We start from the raw sequence: 25114 nt of genomic DNA on the forward strand, positions 1-25114 counted from the left end.
GGGAAGTATGCAAATTTGCACATTTGCATAATTTACAGAGTTGGCAGAATTCAGCTTCTTGGAGCAGGATTTCAAAGATATTCTTTTAAGAGCAGAGTCCAAAGAGCTCCCCAAAGAAAAGACACAGAAAGGCTGAAAAATGAAATCGGACATTTTATTCATCATTTAAAAGATTACTTTTCTTAATTTTATTTCTATTTTTTTTAAAAAAAAAACACTCACACAAAGACCAATGGCCAATGCTGGTTTCCCTGATCCCTGTACACATTTTTACCATTACTGTTAAGCACCATTTGAAGAAGAAAAAAAGGTGTTATTGCCTGCTGTTGCCCCAGCAAAAAAATTAAGGTTAAAATTAACAAATGCCAAGTTAATTATGACTGTTAGGGTGATGAGGCTTGGAAGGTCCCAGTTGAAGTTGGCACAGATCCCTTTCACCAGGCTCCAGAAAGTGTAGGACGAAAGCTACAGCGTGGATCGCAGGGGGCAGAAATGGCCGCAGGACGTCCGCCACCGGCAGACAGCGGCCTCTGCTCAGCCCAGGTCCTTCTCCTCCTCCTCCTCCTCCTCCTCGTCCTCCTCCTCGGCTTCCCCCACCGGCTTGAAACTCTCAAGCGCAAAGTATAGCTTCCCCCTGGTGTAAGCTGCGCAGCCCAAACCCACGGCTTCCTCGAGAGCTACTTCTTGACAGACGCCAGGTAGGCAAACCAGACGAGAGCGACGAGGTTCCCAAACAGCACCTGGAACTGGTGACGGGAGAAGAGGACCCAGCATTTTAACAGTCTATAAATACATTTTAACTTGGTGTTTTAAATTTGTAATTTTGCATTGCTGCTGTTTTTATCTGATTGAGCTTTTATATTGCATTTTATATTATGGTTTTATACTTTGAACGGTTTTAATTTTTGTGAACCGCCCAGAGAGCTCCGGCTATTGGGCGGTATAGAAATGTAATAAATAAATAAACATCGCAGCGGAGCGTAGACAAGGCTCGATGCGTGCTTAGGGAAGGCCGGAGAGAGATTGGGCCTGTTCAGACGACACACTAAGCCATGGTTAGGCCGCTAACTCTTTTTGAGCACATGATTAGTGAACATGTTTAAACCATGGTTATGTAGCCACCATGGTTAGGAATGGATCACGTGACAGGCTAAGTTAAGGTTCACACGAGATGCTAAGCACTAATGTTTAGCTCAAAATGATGAACCACTGTGGCTTAGTGCGTTGTCTGAACAGGGCCATTCCTGGCTTGTTTCAGGGAGATGCTTGTTCAGGATTATCCTTTCCCCACCTGGTGACCTCCAGAAGCGTTGGGGCTGCAACCTTCCCCATTGACACCAGGCATTCCTGCTCTTGGACAGATGGCAGTGGATGTCCAAAACAGCTGGAAGACACCAGGATGGAGAACCCTGGACTAAAGGAAGAACTCTTCTCACAATGCAATATGCACTCAGGGAAACAGCAGGCTACTAGCTTATTGTTTTTCAGACCACCTTAGGCAACTTCATGGGTGACAACAAATCAAACGTTACCAGCCGCACTAGCTATATGGTACCTCTCTGTGCAGAAGCAGTCTACCTGAAGAGTACTCGTTGCTGAGTACAGTGCCTGGAGGGCTTCTGTATGTGAGCTTTCTGGGGGGATCTGGTGGGGCTTCTGCAGGGAACAGGATACTGGACTGTTCAGAACCTTTGGCCTGATCCAGCACCATAGTTCTCTTCTCTTAACTATGGAAGGATGGATCAGTCAACTTCTGGTCCATGTCAGTTTCACATGCGTTCATTTCACAGACTGCTCCATCCCCTTTCAGTACCAATTACTGATTTTTTTAAAAAACTATTTTTTAAACCACATGAACACGTGCATTATTTCTGAAAGTATATTCCCCCCAACATGCATGTAAGAACATAAGAACCTAAGAAGAGCCCTGCTGGATCAGACCACGGGTCCATCTAGTCCAGCATCCACAGCTACCCACGGGAAACCCACAAACAGGACACGAGTGCAACAGCACCCTCTGACCCATGTTCCCCAGCAACTGAGGTACATAGGCTTCCTGCCTCTGATTATTGGAGGTATCACATAACCTTCGGGACCAGTAGCCAAAATCAGAGAACCGTATCGCAAAATTTGGAGGACTGCAAATCCAAAGGATTCCATGTATTAATCTGGAAACTGGAAATCAGGTTGGTTCACTTAAATATCTGGACCAAGCAGAACCTTCAGTTGTCCCTAATCTTAATGCACAGGTAATTTTATCCGAGGCAGTAAGCCGTTGCTGGGGAACATGGGTGGGAGGGTGCTCTTGCACCCGTGTCCCACTTATGGGTCCCTGGTCAACAGCTGGTTGGCCACTATGTGAACAGCTTGGGGGTGCTTCTGGATCCGTTGCTCCAAATGACAGCTCAGATAGATGTGACAGCCAGGAGTGCCTGCTCTCAGCTTCGGCTGATTCGCCAGCTGCGCCCCTTCCTAGAGTCAGAAAACCTAAAGACGGCCGTTCACGCGCTGGTAACTTCAAGGCTCAACTTCTGCAATGCGCTCTACTTAGGGCTACTTTTGTGCCTAGTCCGGAAAACTCAATTAGTTCAAAATAGGGCAGCCAGGCTGGTCACCGGTACGCCTAGGCGAGACACCAGTTTTAAAATCTCTTCACTAGCTGCCAATTAGTTTCCGGGGAAAGTATAAAGTGTTGGTCACCACCTTCAAAGCCCTACATGGTTTGGCTCCAGGTTACCTGCGGGATCGCCTTCTCCCATACAATCTGCCCTGCGCACTCAGGTCCTCTAGGAAGAATCTATTTCAGTCTGCCAAGATTAGGCTGACAACTGTTACGCAGAAGACCTTCTCTTCTGCTGCTCCCAAACTGAGGAATGGCCTGCCAGAGGAGACTCGTCAACTTAAAAGTCTTTTAGTATTTAAGAAAGCTATCAAGACTGATCTATTCCAGCAGGCCTATCCAGTGGAATTTTAGGATGTTTTAATACTGTATACTATGTTTTTAATTCAGTTTTATGTATTTTATACTTATTGTTGTTCTCTGCCTCGATCCAAATGGAGGGGCGGGTAATAAATAAATAAATAAATAAATAAGTAAGTAATCAGAGTGCTTGGCTAGATGGGACCCTTGGTCTGATCCATCAGGGCTCTTCTGGTGTTAGGTTCTTAGCCCAAACTACTTTACAGCAATGGAAAGTCCAAAGACACAACTCCTCCGCAGCTGGCTTTGGGCAAGCTGCAAAGTCCACTGTGTCTTAGAATGAGGACTTTTCAGAACGGGTGCGCTCCAGATGTGTTGCCCTGCAACTTCCGCCACTGGCCTTTGTTGACTGTGAATGATGGCAGTTGCAGCCCGGCACGTCTGGAGGGCACCAGCTTGGGGAAGGAGGGCCGGAGAGGACTGATTCAAAGGCCGCCTCTACTTTCAGCTGCACAGACGTTGCTCATGAAAGGTGTGCGAGTTAGGACTGCCCGGACCGCCCCGCGTGTTGAACTCCTGCCACTTACCCGACCCCAGCGAGCTGTGTGGGCCAGGCCACTGGGCAGACCGTGGATGCTCAGAAGCAGGACACAAGCACCCGCTCCCTCCGCAAGCAGGCGTGACGGTGGCGCATTCTTGTCTGTGACAGTTCTTTCTGCGTAAGTGGGGGCGGGGTAAACGGGCGATATGCACAACATTACAGGCATGAACGCCCGTAATGTTGCGCCCAACACCCCTTTAATCCCGCCATTTGCGCAAATGGAACCTTACGGACAAAAACAAGACGCCGTTATCATGGCTTGCCAACAGAGCAGGCATGCATGCGCTTGCGCGACTCGGTGTGTGCTGAGTCAGGCAAGCCATGGGGTCTTCAGACGGGCATCTAGGGGAGCAGAGCCTGCTATTTCTTGCCGGGCTTTGATACCCAACTGGACGCCCACAACAACCCTAATGTAAAGATTGGACGCCCACAGGGGCAGGAAAGGAACCGTGCAGCTCGTTCTCTCTTGGTGCCCGGGGAAAGGAGAAGCGACGGCACTCACCTGCATAGGGACGTAGTTCAAGTTGACAAACTGGACCGGCGTCCACATTTTCCAGTTCATTTTGAGGGCCGGCCAGTAACCAGATTTTACCCTCTTGACGAAAGCAGACGTGTCCTTGCCCTGAAACACACACGGCAACAACTGAGCACGCCACAGGTGCCACGCTCTCCACCCCACTTTCGCTTCCAGGAGGGCAACCCAGGGCAGGGGGGGGGGAGGGGGATGTCTCCATTTGCAGACCGATACGGAACAGGCAGTGAGACCTATGTGGATTGTTCATGCAGATCTACTGGGAAACCCAAAAGGAACTTGGTGGGCGTAAAGCCCCACACGGCATGTGGGAGAAAACAGCCCCCCCCCCCGCCCCAAATCCCCGCTATCCATTCATTTATGTCACACCACAAATGCACATGGGCCAGTTCACGTTGCAAAACAGCATGGGCTTAGAATCTAGAACGCAGCACAGGGAAGACCACAGGGGGCGTGGATTTGTTTTATAGTGTTTTGAAATTTTGGAAGCCTGAAGGATGGGACCATAAACCCCTCAAACATAAACAGAAGCGGGGGTGGGCGGGCAGAGCAAGGAGCGAATAGAGAATACTATCCAGGGCTCAGCATTTCAACAACCTCCTTCTCTATTTCCAGTCACAAATCGATGGGCTAGCATTTGACTTTAAAGCCCTGAATGGCTTGGGGCCAGGGGCGAGAAGGGTCTCCTTCTTCAATGCAAATCAGCCAATACACTGGGGCTCAATGTCAAAACTAGGGCTGTGCTCTGCTTCGCTTCGGTTCTTAGAACTGATAGCGGAGCGGCCTGATCCGCCTCTGACAAAGGCGGAGACGGATTGGGTCGGGAGAGCTGCGGATCGAGATGAAGCGGCTCAAGACCAAGCGGATCCTTCGCCTCGATCCGGAGCTCTGGAAAAAAGGTAAGTGTGGCAGGAGGGGGCTTACCTAGTGCCGCTGCAGTCTGTGCGGCAACGGCGGCAGAGCCAGGTAAGGGGGCAGGGGGGCTTACCTGCCTCCCTCGCGGTCCGGCGGCAGCTTCAACTGAGGCCGAGGCCTCAATTGAAGCCACCGCCGGACTGCGACGGAGGCAGGTAAGTGGTGAGGGGGGCCTTTTCAATGTAAGTCTATGGGGAGGGGGGACACAGAGCTCCGATCCGGAGCCGGAGCCCCGCAGTGGATCAGAGCGGACCATAAGCGAATCAATGTGAGGCGGAGGAGACCTGATCCAGAAGTTCCGGATCGGGAGGTCCGTGCACAGCCCTAGTCAAAACCTCTTTTCCGAGGTACCCCTGCCGCCTTCTTGACGGTACCACGCCACCTATGGAACTCCCTCCCCAGGATGGCTTCTTATCTTTTCCATGCCAAGGCCATTTCCCCCCTTCCCCCCACCGCAGGACTTTAAACAATTTATAGTGTTTTATTTTGAGCTTTTCTACACAAGGCTGTTAATCCGCTCTATCTTCTTTAGGCTTCGTCACAGAACTGAGACCCGAGCTCTATGCGAAGAGTGTTTCCTTATGTGCTACAGACATTGGGTAATTTGTAGAGCTGTGCATGGATCCCCCGATTCGGTTCGGACCCCGATTCAGGCCTTCTGAATTGGGCCCAATTTGGTTCGGGTTGATTCGGACCTCCCCCGATCCGCTTTGGATCTGAAGTGAGATTTGGATGTCCGAATCATTTCCTACAGACTTGCATTGGAAAACATAAATGCCTATAACGTTCTCATTTTTCAAGATACACAAATGAAACTTGGTGAGCTTACAGATGGCATATAGCTCGTCATATGTAAAAAAAAGTTTAGACAGATCTGCACATTGGTTGTCTTGCAATGAATTTTTAAAAATGAGATTTTTCGGGCAATCGAGTCATTTCAAAGTGCTATAACTTCATCACTTTTCAAGATATACACACGTAACTCGGCAACGTAATAGAACCTACGTAGGGCTTTATGCATGCCTAGTTTGAAGCACATCAGTTCATCCACTGATTTTTAGCAATTTTTAAAATATTTCCACCTCAACCATTCCCCTTATTTACAAAAATGCATTCATCTCCATCATTTTTAAAGGTAAACACATGTAACTTGGCAACATGATAGATTCTAAAGAGGACTTTAGGCATGCCAACGTTGAAGCACATGGGTTCATTCACTGATGTTTACGATTTTTAAAAAAGTTTGAGGTTTCAATTTTTTATATATATATTTTTAGAATGCACTATCATTTTTACAGATAAACACATGTAACTTGGCAACAGGATAGAACTTTAGGGCTTTAGGCATGCCTAGTTTGAAGCACATCGGTTCATCCGGTGATTTTTAGTAATTTTTAAAATATTTTCCCGTCAACCCCATTTACAAAATCTCTGTTAAAGGTAAATATGTATTACACTGCAGGCTACTTTCCCTGATTGTTATCTAAATGTGAAGTGCCTCTGGGAGGCTCAAATATGGGAAATTTGCACTTCAAAAGAACACAGAGTTAAGAGAAAGGACCAGCATGTACTCACAGCAAAGAGGTCTGTATCTTTAATTCAGAAGTACACACTGTTCCTTTCCTTTCACTGAGGCACTTCAAACTTATTACAAACTAGGCATGCCTAAGGCCTTACTTAGGTTATATCACATTGCCAAGTTACATGTCTTTAACTTTAAAAATGACAGTGTATTCTTTAAAAAAAATTAAAACCTCAAACTTTAAAAAAAATTCTAAAAATCAGGGGATGAACCGCTATGCTTCAAACTTGGCTTGGCAAAGCCCTACTGAAGCCCTATCATGGTGCCAATTTATGTGCTTGGGAAAGGGTCCAAATTGCCAAATCAGTCTGAATCAATTTGGACCAATCCGATTTGGTTCGGAGCAATTTGGACCTCCCTGATCCACTTCGAATCTGTTTTAAGGAGGTACGAATCACCCTGATTCGGTTCAGATTCGGCTCCAAAGCGGTGCACAGCCCTAATAATTTGCACCCACAGGTTTGGGTCCTACTCTCTGGAGCAGACACCTACAACCTGGGGCACTCCAGATGTGTGGGACTGCAAATCCCATCCTCTTGCAAGCCGGATTTTGCAGCGATGTGAATGGCAGTCCCACACATCTGGAGAGCCCCAGGGTACAGAAGGCTGAGCTGGAGCAGCAGAGAACAATTTTATTCTGTCATCTTGGGTGACAACCATTCACATCTTTAAAGACAGCTATGACATATCTTCTTCATTGTCTCTCCTCCATCAACCTGTCCCCCTAAGGACTGGACTCCCTCAACAACTTTGTCACTTTCCTTTGGACACAACCATTTTTTGACATCTTTATTAAACTGCCATGCCCAGAAGTGGGCACAGCAGTGGAGACGAGGTCTGTCCAAAATGGAACAGAGAATTTCCATTAACATTTTGCGATCGTCTGTTGATGCAACCCTAAACCGCACGAGCCTGTTTAGTCGCTGCATCGCCCTAGCAAACGTGGATGCCCGGAACCAGCCCTACAACCACTGGTCAGGTTAAGGGACCACAATACCTGATGGAACGCCTCTCCCGACGTGAATATACCCGGTCACTACATTCAACATCTAAGGTCCTCCTCCGGGTGCCTACTCCGAGAGAGGCTTGGAGTGTGGCAACGAGGGACAGGGCCTTTTCGGTGGTGGCCCCCAGACTATGGAATGATCTCCCTGACGAGGCTTGCCTGGCGCCAACGCTGCTATCTTTCCGGCGCCACGTTAAGACTTTCGTCTTTGCCTAGGCATATCTTAATCACCCACATGTTTAGTTTTTTAACGGTTTTTAATGCTTTATGTGTGTATGTTCTATGTTTTAAAATTTTAAATTTTGCATACTTGTTTTTATCTCAATTTTAGAATTTCTGTAAACCGCCCAGAGAGCTCTGGCTATGGGGGCGGTATATAAGTGTAATAAATAAATAAATAAATAAATAAATAAGGGACCCTGCCTACCTCCAACAGGTTCATGATGAAGAAGAAGAGTGCGAGGAAGGCTGGGGCAACCACGAGCCGGTCCAGCAGAAGGCGCTTGACAACAGCAAGAGGCACATCCGAGGGGATCAGTTGCTCCAAGTACAGGTAGAAGTAGTGACTGAGTGGTCCCGTGAAGACGAGCCTGGCAACGCAAAGAGGGAACACTGGTAAGCTATAGCCTCTTCGACAAAATTAACTCCTTGGAAAAGCCAACCTAAAACCTCTTAGCCCTGGCTACCGTTTAAAGGCTACAAACCCCCCCTCCCCATGAACCCCGACACAACAGCCTCTGGCTGAACTGCAGTGATGTCATGGAATGTTTGTAAACATTCTAGCTCCCCAGGGTGAAACTGTCAGCCCACAGGTCGTTGACGGTGCAGCTTCCGCCAGAGAAAAGGAAGGTTCAGCACCCCCCCTCAATAATCTTCTCCCAGCCTCACACTTACCCATAGATGGCGAATCTCAAGGGCCCCCACAGATCAAGGCTTCTCTTCTTATGGCTCTTCTCAATGACCTGAGAGAGGAGACTTCCGAGAGCAGAGAGGATGGCACTGCGGGAGGAAAAGAAGAGCCGGCATCAGAATCCAGAGCCTCGAAACAGGAGGAGTCAAGCCACGGGCTCCTTCAGTGAAAACTGCAGCCCTGAGCACAGGGACACTGAGCCAACCGGAATAACAGAAACACCACAACATGCCTCTTTAAACCTGCCTGTGGAAGGTGGTTTCCCCTGCCCATTGAAAACCAGCATGTCAGGTTTCTAACGTAGCCTTCCTTGAGATGCTAGTTTTCTACATGCAGGGAATTGGTTAAGCACACACACACACACACACACACACACACTATTCAAATATTCAATTCCCTCGCCTCCTGTTTGAAATTAGACAGTCTCTGAAAACAGTGCATGATGTATCTACGCATGCAGATCAACTCTAAGTTCACCCCGATCCTCATGTTCAGAACCTCGGTGAGAGTTTGCTTATGCAACTGTAGGTTCCTTAGAGTTTATCATCCCATTTTTACGACCTGGATTTAAGAGCACAAGAACAGCCTTTGCTAAGCAGACCAAAGGTCCATCTAGTGCAGCAGCCAGTGTCCAAAAGAAGCCAGACAGGTGCCTTGGAGAAGCCTACAAGCGCCATTTCTTGTTCTCAGCACCTGGCGTTTCGGAACGGTGCCGCGGCCCCAGTCTCCTGCATAACAACTGCCCAGCCCAGGGGGCGCACATCTGGACCCAGTGGCCACGGGGGCAATTACTGCCTCACTTTGTACGCAAACAATGCAATGCCCTTCCAGACTGGCTTCTGGCAGAAACTGCACAAGAGACCCTTTCTATTCCGGGGGTTCTTTGCTTTGCTCCAAGGTCCTGTTTAGACATGAAGTCAGAAAATCCACGATTGCAGGTCCTGCACTTTTGAAAAATGCTACTCTCTCTCTCTCTCTCTCTCTCTCTCTTTCTCTCTCCTGATTCCTGATCCAAATCTCACCCCCCCACACACCTGCGACTGCTGCAGTGCCATTTTTATTTTCCAAGAAGTGCAGGAGACCCAGTCACAATTCTGCTCGAAATCACGTCTAGTTTGTATCTTCCATCTGCCACAATCTGGGGTTTACACCGTGACCACATACAGAAGCTGCCACGGATGAACAGATGGGTGGGTGGTTCTGCCTTTGTGAAGACTCTCCTGCGCTCGTCCTGAGATCTGAAGGCCTCCCAATGGGGGGCGGGGGTGGGGTGGGGTGGCCATAATTCGGTGGTAGAGTCAGTGGCTCCTATGTCAGTGTGGTGGTAAAGCCACTCCAGGTTTTTGACCAAACCAGTCTGATTAAGGAGACACAAGATTGGTTTCCAAAAATCTGAAAGGTGATCATGCAGAAGACGGAGCAGACGTGTCCAGAGGGTAGGACTAGAACCAATAAGGGGAAATTAGAGGGAAACAGATTTCAGCTAAACACTAGGAGAAACCTCCTGAAGAGCTATTTATTTATTTAATTCCATTTATATCCTGACTTTTTTTTCCTCCAAGGGAACCAAGGAGGCAGACATAATCCTCCTCCTCTCCATTTCATCTTCACAACAACCTTGCGAGGTAGGTTGGGTCGGGAGTCCATGACTGGCTCAAAGTCATGCCATGGGCTTCATGGCCAAGTGGGGACTAGAACCCGGATCGCCTGACTTCCGGTCCAACGCTCTAGCCACTACACCACTCTGGCTCTCTAAGTAAGGGCAGTTCAGCAACGGAACAGGTTGCCTTGAGAGGTGTGGAGTTCTCCTTTGCTGAGGGTATGGAAGCAGAGGCTGGATGGCTGCCTGTCGGGGATGCTGCAGTAGAGCCTGCACCGAGCAGAGGGTCAGACTAGATGACCTTTGAGGATCCTTTTGCCTCGATGGGTTCTACGAACTCAGCCAAAGGACTTTTGCATGCATAAACGTAGCTCCATGCACCACCTTTATCCACAGCTTGAGTCACGCCTCTGACAAAATAAAGCCGAAAGTGAAGCAACAGCAGCTATCGAGAGGAACCTGGAACACCCCAGCACCCACAGGACAAGGGCTGAGGGATTGGCTTCGGATCGTGTTGCAAGGCAGAGGCGCGGACGCAGGGCTGCTGCCACGCATGGGCGTGGCGCTTGGCAGCCCGTCCCGGCCACAGGCCTCGACTTGCTGAACAGCTCAGAGGAGATGTGAAACTGCCAATATGCCAAATGCTGATAGGCAAACGAGTCCTTAGAGAATTCCCACGAAAGGACGCAGGGCTTCCTTCCGCGCTGCTCCTTACGCCTGGAGCCGCCTCCCAGAACGCCTGCAGAGTGCCACCTTTCCTCTAGCTTTCTTCAAACAGGGCTGGGGCCATAGCTCAGGGATAGAGCCCCTGCTTCACACGAGGAAGGTCCCAGGTTCAACCCCCGGCATCTCCAGGTGGGCAAGGAAAGGGTCCTCCCTGAAACTCTGGAGAGCCGCGGCTGCCAGTCAGTGTCAACAATACTAGGCTAGATGGACCCAGGGCCTGATTCAGTATAAAGCAGCTTCCTGGGTTTCTATGTTCCAAATCCTTCCTCAAGGCCCACCTTTTCTGCGATGCCTTTGGCAAACCCCTTAGATCACATGCAGAGGGGACTACAACTCCCAGCATTTTGGACTACAGCTCCCAGCATTCCTGACCATTGGCCAGGCTGGCTGGTTTGATGGGAGCTGAAGTCCAAAGCATCCACTGAGAACAAGGCTGGGGAAGGCCAAACTTCCGCCACAGGGGCCTACACTTGTCCAGAGCGCTTCCTGTGCTCAGGGACTCTTCGGTCCAAACGAGAACTGGAACCCCACCAACTCACACTGTTTCCAGAAACATCCTCTTAAAAACTCTGCACAAGGAACCTCGTGTGTCGCTCAAGCTAATAACTCGCTCATCCAGGTGTCAGATCTGTGGAGAAACATTTTCCTTTCCAAGTTCCTAAAACTGATGATTGAGCCGCTAATGATCCAGATAAAACCACATAGCACCTTAAGTCTAACGCATGGATTATGGCCTAAGCGTTCGAGTTCACTTCATCAGATGCATTAAGCAGTATCTTTCATCGGCAAGTATATATGCCTGCCGGAGACCTTGGATCTGTTGGACGAGCCCTTCTCCGCATCCCACCAATGCAACATATACGTTATGACGGGACAAGGGAGAGGACCTTCTCTGCTGTGGCACCCCGACTGTGGGATGCCCTCCCCCTGGACGCTCTATTGGCACCGACACTGATTTTATTTCGACGCCAAGTAAAAACATGGCTTTTTAACAAAGCCTTTGATGGTTAAACTCACTGGCACATTGTTTTAACTGCTTTTAAATTATATATTGTTTTAACTTGGTTCATGGTTTAATTTGTTTTTAACTATGCATATTTATTATTTTATTATTTTATACTGTATGCTTTTATCTGTATGCCACTCTGAGATCTTAATGATATAGGGCGGGATATAAATGTATTAAATAAATAAATAATAATAATATCTGGGAAGAAGGTGGAGGGAATATAAACTTGAAAAAGCTAAATTTAAAAATGGCAGATATGTTGAAAATGCCACCAGTGCCCACCAATCAGGAATTCTGCTGGCAACCACATGTCATCCACACAGGTAGATAATGAACTCATGACCACAAGGACACACCTGCCCCCAAAACATGATAGACTCAATGCACGAAATGCCACACTAGACCCACTACATCAACCCCAAGAACCCTGCAACTACCAGCCACTTTAAAAAAGGTGGTAATCGGACCACTCCTGAAAAAGCCTAACCTGGGCCCAGGGAATGTTAACAATTATAGTCGGGTGGCTGACATCCCCTTCCTGGGCAAGGTGCTTGAGCGGGGGGTTGCAGGACAACTCCAGGCAGATTATCTAGATCCATTTCAATTGGGCTTCAGGACTGGTTTTGTAATGGAAACTGCGTTGGCCGCCCTGTGAGATGACCTTTGCCAGGAGAGGACAGGGGCAGTGTAACCCTGTTCTCTTGGACCTCTTAGTGGCTTTCGATACCATTGACCCTGGTATCCTTCTGGATAGGTTACTGGACGGGGAGTTGGAGGCACTGTGTTGCAGTTAGGGGTGTGCACGGACCCCCCAATCCGCCCCGCGGGCCGATCCGAAAATTTCAGATCCTCCCTCCTCTCCCTTACCTGCAGAGACCAAGGGGGAGGGGGGCCTTACCTCTGTCCGTCCGCGGTCCCTCGGCTTCTTCAATTGAGCCCGTGCGGCCTAGACTTCCTGGTTGAGCTGCGGGCTCAATTGAAGAGGCCGAGGGACCGCGGACTGACGCAAGTAAGAGAGAGGAGGGAGGGGGGTTTACCGGGCCCTGCCGCTGTCGCCGCATGGGTGACAGCGGCAGGGCCCGGTAAACCCCACTTACCTGTCTGGCGGACCTCCTGATCGAGGCGAAGGATCCGCCTTCACCTCGAACCTCTTCGCCACGCTCCGCCGGCCCCCCAATCCTCTTCACCTCCGCCTTAAGAGTAGGCGAAGCCCCCCGCTCCGCTCCTGCTTCTCCGGTTCGAGGAGAAGCGGAGCACATCCCTAGTTGCAGTGGTTCCGCTCCTACTTGGCCAATTCCAGAAGGTGGTGCTGGGGGATTATTGCTCTGTGCCATGGCAATTAGGCCATGGGGTTCCATAGGTTTCTATTTTATCCCTCATGCTGTTTAACATCTACATGAAACCACTGGGAGAGTTCATCTGGAGGCATGGGTTGAGGTGTCATCAATATGCGGATAACACCCAGCTCTACCTCTCCTTTTCATCAAACCCAGGTGAGGCAGTGGCTGTACGGAATCAGTGCCTGGGGACTGTAATGGACTAGATGAGGGCCAACAAACCAAGACTCAATCCAGATAAGATGAAGGTACTCTCAGTGGGTGGTTCACCTGTCCAGCTAGATAATGTCCAAACTGTTCTGGAGGGAGTTGCATTCCTGCTAAACGATCAGGTTCCATAGTTTGGAAGTGAACTTGGAACCAGAACTGTCACTTGAGTCACAGGTGGACTCAGTGGTACAGAGCATCTCTTATCAGCTTAGGCAGATATACCAATTATGCCCTTATCTGGACGGAGATAGCCTAGCTATAATTATCGATGCTCTGATAACATCTCATCTGGATTACTGCAATGCGTTACATGTGGAGCTGCCTTTCAAAACAATCAAGATACTTCAACTGAGACAAAACAGGGCAGCACGTTTACTAGCAGGGACTGGCTGATGAGACCACATCACGCCAGTCCTTTTCCAGCTTCATTGTCTGCCAGTCCAGGTCCGGGCCTGATTCAAAGTGCTGGTATTAACATTCGAAGGCCTGAACGGCTTGGGGCCAGGCTATCTGAAGGATCGCCTCCTCCCATATGCCTGGACCCTAAGATCATCTTCAGGGGTCCTTCTCCAGGAGTCCCTGCCAAAAGAAGTGAGATGGGCGGCTACCAGGAAAAGGGCCTTTTCTGAGGTGGCACCCGGGCTGTGGAATGAAGCTTCCAAGACCGGTTTGCTTGGCACCTACGTTGTGCTCTTTCCGGCTCCGGGTGAAAACCTTTTTTCTTTTTCCAAGCATTTTAGCATTCCAGTTTTTAGCTCTGCTGTTTTAAATCAATGCACCATGTACATTGATGGTGCTATATAAATTAATAATAATAATAATAATAATAATAAATCTGCGATTGCATTTGAAATCCCTGCATTGCTGCTAGGTTTTACTCTGCTTGCACTTTGATGCTGCAGTTTTAAGCCATTATATTTTACATTGTTTGTTACGCTGTGGTTTTGACTTTTGTGAACCGGCTGGGAGTTATAAGAACTTTTTTCTGCTTAAAACATGCAGAAGATTGAGCCAATTTTTCACAACCTGGTGCCCTGCAGATGTGTTGGACAACAACTCCCAGCATTCCTGGGAAGGATGGGACTTGCCCAACACATCTAGAGGGCATCGGTTTGAGGAAAGTTGACTTACACAAATGCAAAATAAGTGTAGTGATCCTTCACAACAGCAATACTTGAAAGTAACACAAACATCCCAGCATCCAGCTAAACACATTGAGCAGAGTAAAGCTGCTACCCTATGCTAGCTGGGGATTATGGGAATTGCACTCCAGTACATGGACTGGAGGCCGCCCGGCTAGAGAAAGCTGCTGCATGCGCTTATTTGGAAATAGGGCCCATTCAGATCAGCGGGGTTTGATTCTCAGTAAACTTGCTTAAGATTAGGCTGCAAGGATGCAGTTCTAAATTGAGCCGGTGAAGTCCTACTGCACCAGTGTAGAAAATCAGGTTGCTAAACCAGCCGAGCAACTCACTAATGCATAACTCTGGTTGGAAACTTAAGAACGGCTTGCCAGCCACTTCAGTCCCACACTGGGGCTGGTTTTCAAGTCAAGCTGTTTATGGCTCAGATATAATTTTTATACTACTTAAGGATTTGAATAAATGGATGCTATGATGAAATGGGGGAGATTTCATGGGATACCAGCAGAAGACAGGTTGTGTTTTTGTGGAGATCCAGTTGTGGAGGACTTGGGGTGCCCATTATATACAGACATAAGAAAAAGAGATTTCGAGGCTCTTTTAAAGAAAGTGGAATACAGGGGTGTTAAGGAGAAATTGAGATTTATTATATTCCGCCAACCCATCCGTGATACAGAGGGTTGCACTATTTGCAGTGAAAGCTGCTAGATGTAGAACAAAATTTTTAGATACTCTCAGTGTGAAGCATTATAAAGATTCAGAGATACAACTGCAATGTGATTGACATGGTATTAAAGGTTTCTGCAGGTTTGCCATTCACCCGCCTTACCATCATTGTAGTTAATTATTTTTATGTATTGTATAGTTCTGTTGTTTTAACTTTATGTGTAACTTTTGGTATTGTATCATAGTATTGTAAAATTTAAAGTTTGTATGTGTTGCAATGATCTGGGGATTGAGCAATAAACGTTTGGGGAGTTATACAACTTAAGGCAGACTCCTACTCACTTAATTAAGAGGAAATCCCACGAACACAGCAGGTCTGCCTTCTGCATAGAGACACACAGGCTCAAGTTCTGAGCAAATTTACGAGTAAGTCAAATCGCATGGAACTTAGTGGGGCTTCCTTTAGAATAAACCAGATACACCAGGTTGGATTTTTTTCAGGCGTCAAAGCTGTCCTAACGCTGCAGTCCTATGCACACTTACCCAGGCGTCCGCCCCACTGAACTGATTTCCAAGTAAACAGGATCAGTGCCAAGAGTATGCAGCAACGCAAGTCCAGGTAGAAGACAAGTGCTTGCGTGTATAGTGGCGATGGAAGCCCAACCTGGTACCCTCCAGATGTTTGGGACTACAACTCCCAGCATTCTTGACTATTGGCCATGCTAGCTGTGGCCGATGGGTGTTGAAGTCCCAGTTTGGATTAGGGTGCTGGACTAGCACTAAGGAAACACAGATTCAAATGCCCACTCAGCCACCAAGTGCATAGTGCAATTCCGGGCTGGTTGCTCCCCCTCTCTTTCTCTCAGGCTAGCTCACCTCACAGGGTTGCTGTGAGAACAAAACAGGGTGGCAGGGAGAACCCCACAGCGCAAGTTAAACTATGGAACTCACTACCACAAGATGTAGCGATGGGCCACCGCTTTGGATGGCTCTAAAATGGGAGGTTGGATAAATTCCTGGAGGAGAAGGCTGTCAATAGCTACTAGCCCTGAAGGCTATATGCTACCTCCAGTATCCGAGGCAGTAGGCCTGTGTGCACCAGTTGCTGGGGAACATGGGTGGGAGGGTGTTGTTGCACTGTGGGTTACTGGGCGATGGCTGGTTGGCCACTGAGTGAACAGAGTGCTGGACTAGATGGACCCTCGGTCTGATCCACCCTCCTCAGGGCTCTCCTGGTGTTCTTTAACCATGTACCTCCTCAGGGGAAATGCAGGATTTCAATGTAATAAAATACAACAGGCTGCTACGGGAGAGAGCCAAGGACTTGATCCCCCTCAGTTCCAGGAGTGGGGCAGCATCTAGAGTCCCTTGCTAGAAAAAGAGGCACGTTCCCCCGAGGACCTTTTCTTCTGTCGCCCCCAGATTGTGCAACGGCCTGCCGGAGGAGATTCGTAAAATTAACTCCCTCTGTGATTTTAAGGTAGCCTTGAATTATTATTATTATTATTATTAATTTATATAGCACCATCAATGTACATGGTGCTGTACAGAGTAAAACAATAAATAGCAGGACCCTGCCGCATAGGCTTACATTCTAATAAGGCTAGCCTTTTCTGGCAGGCCTATCCAGATCCATGTTAAATCAAGAATTTTTAAGATGTATTGATTCCTGTTCTCAGGTTGTTCCCCGCCTCGATCCAAAGTTATTATTATTATTAAAAGGAGAAAGCGCAGGATGAAAGGAAGGGGATCATTGGATGAAACTTGCTCTCTCGCGCTCTTTGCATTTTAATGGACTAGCAGAACTATGAGTGAACTATGAGTTCTAATAGAACTATTTTAATGGACTAACAGAACTGCTCTGAGCAGTGGCAGAGGCGCGATCCACGGCCCCTCCTCAGTGCTAAGCTGGGATCGCATCTTGAAGAACTACTAATCCAGCAACGGGCATCCAGGCGGCCGGGTGCTTACTCTCGAGTAAGCCTCCCTGAGTTCAGCGGCTCTTACTCTAGGAAACGCACTTCAGGATCCTGCGTGTGGGTGCTGCTGCTGGTGGTGGTTTTTACTCGGAAGTAAATGGCACCCGAGGGTGAGGCGAGGGTCTTGCCCGCGAGTAAACCCAGCCCCGGATCGTGGCCTCCCCAGCCCGGCTTTGTCCAGCGACGCACCTGGAGACGGCTTTCGTGAGCACCGGGTAGAGGCGGAGCAGGAGCAGGTAGCGCGCGAGCAGCTTCTGGGGCAGCGGCCCCGATTCGAGCTTGGACAGCGCCGGAGACATCGCAAAAGACCCAGACGGGGCAACAGGCGCTCCGAGCGGAGGGGAGGGGAAGGCTCGCTGCGCATGCGCTTAAACTGTGGGCCGCCAGCCCCGGCTTCAGCTAGCCCCACCCCCCCGCGGCATCTACCCACCATATCAACCAATCAGGACCAGGGGGCGGAGAAATGCATCACAATAGGAGGCGGCACCACTTCTCCTATTGGTTGCCGTGAGGGGAGGGCTGTTTCTGACGCCAAAGTGGGGTTGGCGGAAGGTCTGCGAGACAGCCGGGTGTCAATGACAAGAAGAATAAAATCATTTCAGCCAATCGGGGGAACGAGACGGCTGGTGGGTGTGGTCAGTGGCTTTCGCTGTGTGGGGCGGGGCCGGTTGCGTTTGTGAGGAGACATTGACACCGGTGAGGCGGGGGGGAGAGCCGGTCTTTGGAAGAGGGAGGCCTATTCTCCTATTGGTTACCCGTAGGAAAGAGGTGGTCCCAGAAGCGGAAACGTGATTGGTGGCGGCTCGAGAAGTCGGCGTTAGGGGTGTGTGTGACAGCTAGCCGCGCGCTCGCGAGGGGAGAGGATCTCGCGAGGTTTCCTTCAACGCGCGCGAAACTCTGAGGCGACTCGGGCGCCCGGCGGAGCTTGGCTGGGATGGCGCTGAGGAAGGGGAGAGGCGGCGGCAAAGGAGGAGGCGGCTGGCGGCGCCGATGGGCAGCCGAGGCCCCCGCGGGAGAAGGCGAGGGGGAGACGCCGCGGTGAGGACTGGCGACCTGCCTCTTTGCAGCACCAGGGGCCGACGAGGGCCTCTGAGCATGTGCAGAGTATATTTCTCTTGCTGCTTAAATATCTCGGCCAGAGATTTGCTTTTTATTATCATCAAATGAAGGTCCCTATATACACGTGCAGAGTGCATTTCCAGTATGGTCTCGTAGATGTGCAGAGTACATTTCTCCTGATACTTGAATATCTTGGATAGGGGCTGGCTTTTATTTTTATTCCTATAAAAAGCCCTCTGAACATGTGCAGACTGCCTTTGCTTCCCTGCTGGCATAAACTCGGAAAGGGTACAGCCTTTATATAAATATAGTTTTATTTAATAACCTGACATAAACATAGTTTTATTTAATAACTACTGAGGAATCCTTTGAACATGTGCAGAGTATGTTTCCTTCCCTAATGGGATAGGGATTTAGCACTGCGTTGAGACCTTTTTCATCAAGAAATGAAGGGATGGGCTTGAACATGTGCAGAATGCATTCCTTCCTCTCCTCCAGGGCCTATAGTTAATGCCAGAGCTCATCAACTACTATTGAACAATATGTGAAGGGTAGTCTTGAAGCTGTGTCCTTCCCTCTCCACTGGAAGGTGATGGGTTAGTGGTCAGACTTCCTTTAAAAGCACTCCTAGGGAACCTCTGAACAAAGTGTGAATCATGGAATAGTGGAGTTGGAAGGGGCCTACAAGGCCATCCAGTCCAACCCCCTGCTCAGTGCAGGAATCCACATTAAAGCATCTCTGACCAATGGCTGTCCAGCTGCCTCTTGAATACCTCTAGTGTGGGACAGCCCACAACTTCCCTAGGTCATGGTTTCCATTGTCGTACCGCTCTAACAGCCAGGAAGATTTCCTGATGTCTGGCTTCCTGTGACTTGAGCCCATTATTCCGTGTCCTGCACTCTGGGAGGATCGAGAAGAGATCCTGGCCCTCCTCTGTGTGACAACCTTTTAAGTCTTTGAAGAGTGCTCTCATGTCTCCCCTCAATCTTCTCTTCTCCAGGCTAACCATGTTCAGTTCTTTCAGTCTCTCCTCATAGGGCTTTGTTTCCACCCCCTATCTTGTGGGTGTGGGTGGAGGGCCTCCATGGGGCTCTTTTGGTGACTGCATGGTATAGAATATCTCCTGCTTATGCTGCTAGCTTGTGCACTATGCTCAATATGTGTATAATGTGTGCATGGGCCAGTATTTGGGCATATTCTGCAACAGACTCAAGCTTCGATCATGTGTGCAAGCTCCTAATAAATCCTTCCCTGGCAGTCAGTCAAGTATGTGAAGATTCAAGGTGCTTATGCAAGAGAGTAGAATGTGTGGTTCTTGATTTATGTAGATGTTTGTTGAGCCAATCACCAGAAAGCTTTTTCTGTCACTCTTTTAGGTTCTGGGGTATTACCGGATATTTCCCACAATACTTTCAACCTTCAGAACTAGAAGGCCTTCATTCTCATTCATTCTCCTAACCTGTTGACAAGACACCATCCATTCTGTTGATCAGGCACAAAGCCTTTGTTTTCTTTTTTATTCTTCTCTCTCCTTTGCCCCCCAAATTCAGTCTGTTGTCAAATCATGTCTTTTAGAAAAATACAGTTCTTCTCCTCTGCTCCTTCGGCAAAAACTCTTGTTCATGCCTGGTCATCTCTCACCTTGATGACTGCCATTTTCTTCACTTTGGTCTTCCTTTGTCTCACATTTGTCTACTCGCATCCATTCAGCACTCTGCTGCCAAAACTTTTCACCTCTCATGTCGTTTTGGCCATGTGACTCCACTCCTGAAATCCCTTCACTGGGGTCCTGTTTTTTGTAACTAATCTAAAGTATGTGTGATTGAAGCAAATGCATATTCTTCTCTTTCTGCTTATCTGTGCCTCAATTCCCTCTTCCTCTGTTGTTTCCTTATGGCTATTTCAGATTGTAAGTCTGAATTAGGGACCTATCATACCTGTTCTACATAAAGTACCATGTGCATAGATGGTGTTATGCAAATTGACTGAAATAATAATAAAATGGTCGAAACATTCTTTTGTAATTACATTTGAGAGTCATGGGAAACTGTATTTTGTAGCCAGGTCTCAATGTGCTGTTTTTCTGCCGTCAGGGACATGTGCAGGTTCTGACTACAACCACTTTGCTAGCTATGTGGTGAAAGGGCTCCCTCTTCACTGTTTTGAATGTTTGCTTCTCCTGTTTCTGTGCCTTGGCAAGCAGAGTGCTGAAGCTTCTTGCCTTCTCTTGCCACAGGGACGATAGCTCCTCACTCTCTGCCCGTAAGCGCTTGGAGCGCAGCCAGTGGACAGACAAGATCGATGTGCAGTTTGGGTTTGAGAGGATGAAGGAACCTGCAGAAAGGACCGGCTGGTTGATCAACATGCACCCTGTAGGTACCTCTATCTTTTCCTTTAACGTCTTGTGTCTGGAGCTCATGTGCTGCTGAATATGCTAAAATGCATTTCTTCTTGTGGCTGCCATTGAGGTGGGAAGTGTGCCCATGATCTGAAAGATCACTGGGGAGACAGTGTGCAGAAGTTTGAAATGGTAAGAAATGGATCGCGGCTGTTTCGGGATGCTTTCCTTGGAAGGTTTAATATAGAGAATGAACGTCCTCTTCAGCTGTCTAGGATTAAGACAGAAAATGACTTTAGCTTTTAATTTCCTGCAGTTTTTCTGTCCCAGCTTTCCTGCTCCCCAGTGTGGCTCCAGTTGTAAAACTACCAAATGAGGTTTAATGCTTTGCCCAGCTTACCCACGCTCACATGGCCTGTCACAATAGTACACGTTATGAGGCAGAAGCTATTATGTGCTATTAGTCAGGAGTTTCTGGGGTCTTTATCCATTGCTTGGAGTCTCCGTTTTCACCACCCACACTGCTTGGCCCATCACCCTTTTTGAAAAATGTGTGTGCTTCAGTACATTATCATAAAAAATGCAGAATAGCGTGTTGGGGTAACGTCATTGTCTGTTTCATTGCTTGGTCTTGGTGGCCTTTTCTGTTTTAGACGGAGATTTTGGATGAGGATAAACGCTTGGTCAGTGCAGTGGATTATTATTTCATTCAGGAGGATGGAAGTAGGTTTAAGGTGAGTACACGTTCAAGGAAAAGGGCCAGTGTGAGACCTGTCCATCTGGGCTGTTTAAAAAACCTGCTGGAAATGTGGGGAGGGAGCAGGATAGATAACTAAGAGGCTGATGGCATTTTAGGGTCTCAATCGAGGTTCTTTCCTTCTTTATTACATGACAGCTGTGGCTTTTAAACTGGGTCCTTAGGAACTCAAATCCATGATGTAAGCCAAGCTTCCTTGTCCTAGAACTGAGCTGAATGGTGGGGGGGGGGGCGGAGCGGGGGGGTTGCAAAACAGTTTTCGGGGGACACACAAACAGGAGCAAAAATGTTTTCTTCCTTTAAACTGGCAGCTGCCGTTCATCTGCAGTGCTGTGTCCAGCCTTGATCTCTCTCGCTCTCTTGGTCAGTGCTTTGCCAAGACAGCAGCAGGAGGAGTTGTGATTTTGCAGTGGGAGGTGGTTCTTTTTAGGGGGACAGTTGCTCCATTAAAGGAAACCACGCACCAAAATGTCAGTTTTCACTGTGAAAAGCAAACTCCACAGAAATGTACTCTTAAAAACAAACCCCACAAGCAATCGGGGCAGCCGTTGTTAGTCTGTCTTTCGGAACTCGCCTTCTGGTGCGTCACTGCAAAATAAAGTTGTGCGGTGCATTTGTGTGAGGCTGTACCAAGACCCAGTAGGCTTGCCCAGAGGTTTACATCCCCCCAAACAGAGAGTGAGTGTACCTACAGCACTTCTGTGGTGGGCGTGCAGAAGGCCCTCAGCAGCCAAATCCATGTAGAAAGGATTCCCTGAGGATAAGCGGCTTGGAAACCACGGCTCTCACATGCTGGATTCTCACGCGACTTGAGACTGAAGGAAGGACAGATCCAGAACGGTTGTCCTTCGTCTCGCCATCCGTCCCTTAAGCCCTATTTCATTTTCCAGGCAGATTCCGTGAGTTCTGGAAAAGTGGCTCCACCAGACACTGGCTCCGTTGTGCGCTGGCTTCTCGTGCAGCTCACTGGCCCAGTTCGAACTCCGAGCAGCAGGCACAGAGACTTGCCTGGTGCCTGGAAGATCAGCTCAGTTGCTCTGCTGTCTGCTCTCCCTTAGTGGAGGGAAGGGGAGCAGCCTCACTCAAGACTTCTGTGGGTCAGAGGTTCCCATCCCTGCCTTACAGTCCCGGATGAATAAGAATGCTTCCTAAAACCTCTGTAAAACTGATGTGATCTAACCTTCATTGCTTCTAAGTGGTACAGTGCCCATTGAATTCTGTTCTCTGCTCAGAGGGAGGGTAGTCACTTTTTCTTGTTGCATGTATTCACAGAGAGAATTCTGGAATGAAGCATTTTCATGTCTCCCTTTTTACTGATGTTTTAGTACTTTGACAGAGGTCTGGGAGTTAATGGAAGAAAAACATCCCTGTTCACTATCTTTGCTCTTTCCTAGGTGGCATTGCCATACAAGCCGTATTTCTACATTGCAACCCAAAAGGTTAGTATGAAATTCCTGGCCAACACCTGAATATGCAATCCCTGAATAGTTTCAACTCTTAAGCCATTTAGCCTTCAATCCTATGCCCACTTATGTGGACCTAAGTCCTATTGAACTCATTTGGACTTACTTCTGAGTAGTAATGTATAGGATCGCACTGTTAAAATGCTTTAGCTGGAGGGATGGAACAGGCTGAAAACCTCTGACTAAATGGACTCTGGGCCTGCTATTTGGTCTAATGCTGTAACTAATGTTCTTTCTAAGGGGTTCATTGGAAAACTTAAGGCCTCTTCAATGAGGAGATCAGCAGAGGTGGGCAGTCTTCCCTGAAAGACAACTTGCCCATGACTACCAGTCGTCCCCCCTGCAATGTCCAATCACAGCAAAGAATTGGAGGTATTTTAGGTGCACACTTTAGTTAAAGCAGGTCATTGGTGAGGCCCAACGTTCCTGGCCACTGCCCCACAGGTATGAGGTGAGCACCTTCCAATGCTTCCAGAATCCTCTGCAATGAGTAAGGACTCTTTGTGAGACGAGTCAATATACAAACTCTTCCCTGAGAATAGAAAGTTGTGAAATGATGAGGAAAAGTCTCTGCTTAGCCACTCTGATGTATGGCCATCTTTTTTAGGGTTGTGACCGAGAAGTGTCGTCATTTCTTTCCAAGAAGTTCCAGGGCAAAATAGCAAAACTGGACACTGTACCCAAAGAGGACCTAGACCTGGTGAGAAATGCATTCAATGAGATTACTGTAGCGCTCTGGCATAGTTACTCATGTCATCAGGAAAGAAGTAGTGGCAGAGCGATGATCCAGAAAGGCTGTGATCTGCAGGCTGCAGCTTGCCTTTACCTGTGCATAGAGTAGCACAAGATATGAGACACATCCCCCAGGAATTGGTGCACACAAGTTCTTCCCATTTTGCTTTTTCTCTGTTCTTATCTTCAGCTTCACTCACAGCTAATCAGGAGGGTCTTTAGGTCAGTAGATCAGTGATGGAAGAACAACTGCTTTGCATGCCAAAGGGCCTGACCTCAATTATTGGCATCTCTCGTTGAAAATGCCTTGTGCAGGGAAAGAACCTCTGACAGAGATGGGAGGGAAGGGAGAGGAAGGGCTGCCAGTCAAAGCAGATGGCACAGCCTCGATGGAACCATGGTCTGATTCAACTTAAACACAAAGAGGAGACCAGGGAATAAATATGAGACGTAGACATCGGAAACACTACAAAATATGGATGTTACATTTGTTGGCAGTATAGCAACCAAAACAACATAAATATGAACATATATTTTTCTTGTTACCCTAGTACCAATTAGACATTGTTTCGGATGTTATGTGTTTAATGTATGTGATGCATATGTTTTGTAATCCTTCTGATTCTCTCCTCTGGCTCAGGAGGAGGCAGTTTCTCATGCCTCAACTCTGGCACCAGTCAGTGTGGCTGGCCTTAGCCCATTTCTCTTACTAGCCCTCTAGTCTTCAGTTGCTATTCTATGCCGCACCTTCCCCACGCATGCACTGCATCTCAGTACATTCTTCTTCAAAGCTTGCTGTCTCTTCAGAGTTAATATCGTCTCCTTTTTTGTAGCCAAATCACCTGGTAGGCCTGAAACGAAATTACATCAAGCTCTCCTTCAACACAGTGGATGACCTGATAAAGGTGCGCAGGGAGATCACACCTGCTGTAAAGAAGAACAGGGCACGGGACCAGTCTGTGGACACTTACACCACCATGCTAGCCAGGTAGAGTAGCCCAAGGTCTTGTCCCAGATCTCAGCAGAATTCCATTGGGACTGAGTTGAGCTAAATCTTTAATGCGCCACAAAGTAATTTGCTACCTGGAGCTGTTGTAGCTCTGTTTTTTGCCTGTTGGAAATGAGGTTTGCATGTTTGGAGTGGTGGTGGATTACCCCGATTAACCTGTAAAAACATTCTTATTCCCCCCCCCCTCGGCAATTTAGTTGGTTGATGCATTAATAAAACTTGTTCTCTTATAAGTAGCATGATCTGTCCTGCTGTACACTCATCATTATCATTGCTTCTGTTCATCTTGCTCAGAGCAGGAGGACAAGTGACTCCTCCCACTCTTTTGTGGAAGCTGGATTTGCAGAGGCTTCTTTCGCTGCAAGGAGTCCCTTCTCAGTGTTTGTCCTGCCTCTGCTGTCCTCTTTCTCCTGCGCAGAAAGAACTTTGGTGGTTAAGTCCACATTCTGTTTTCCTAATGATCTAAGGGCCAGGTAGCCATAGTGGCATGAGTACCACTTCCTTGGGGCTTCCTCCCATGTTGTTCCAGTATATAACAAGAGCCCTGATGCTGGATCAGACCAAGGGACCATCTAGTCCAACATTCTGTTTGCCCAGTGACTAAGCAGCTTCCCACAGGA

At 48.2% G+C, this 25114-nt stretch overlaps 2 protein-coding genes across 2 annotated transcripts in view; one reads left to right on the forward strand and one right to left on the reverse strand.

The window, feature by feature from the left end:
• Positions 1-136: 136 nt before the first annotated feature.
• PXMP2 (peroxisomal membrane protein 2) lies at positions 137-17484 on the reverse strand. Its single transcript, XM_063143751.1, has 5 exons — positions 17325-17484; positions 8451-8555; positions 7984-8146; positions 4024-4143; positions 137-746 (listed from the first exon to the last, which is right to left on the reverse strand). Exons 1-5 carry the CDS (start codon positions 17432-17434, stop codon positions 678-680), a joined length of 567 nt encoding a protein of 188 aa, XP_062999821.1. The 5' UTR covers positions 17435-17484; the 3' UTR covers positions 137-677.
• A 2961-nt stretch (positions 17485-20445) lies between these two features.
• The window catches only part of POLE (DNA polymerase epsilon, catalytic subunit), a 63458-nt gene continuing 58789 nt past the window's right edge, over positions 20446-25114 (forward strand). The window contains exons 1-5 of the mRNA XM_063144242.1: positions 20446-20567; positions 21187-21267; positions 22685-22729; positions 23361-23453; positions 24319-24473. Of these exons, the coding sequence (XP_063000312.1) occupies positions 20520-20567; positions 21187-21267; positions 22685-22729; positions 23361-23453; positions 24319-24473 (422 nt within the window). The 5' untranslated portion in view covers positions 20446-20519. The remainder of the gene's footprint in view (positions 20568-21186; positions 21268-22684; positions 22730-23360; positions 23454-24318; positions 24474-25114) is intronic.

The sequence above is a fragment of the Elgaria multicarinata genome, chromosome 18, assembly GCF_023053635.1.
Source record: "Elgaria multicarinata webbii isolate HBS135686 ecotype San Diego chromosome 18, rElgMul1.1.pri, whole genome shotgun sequence".
Classification (NCBI taxonomy): domain Eukaryota; kingdom Metazoa; phylum Chordata; class Lepidosauria; order Squamata; family Anguidae; genus Elgaria; species Elgaria multicarinata.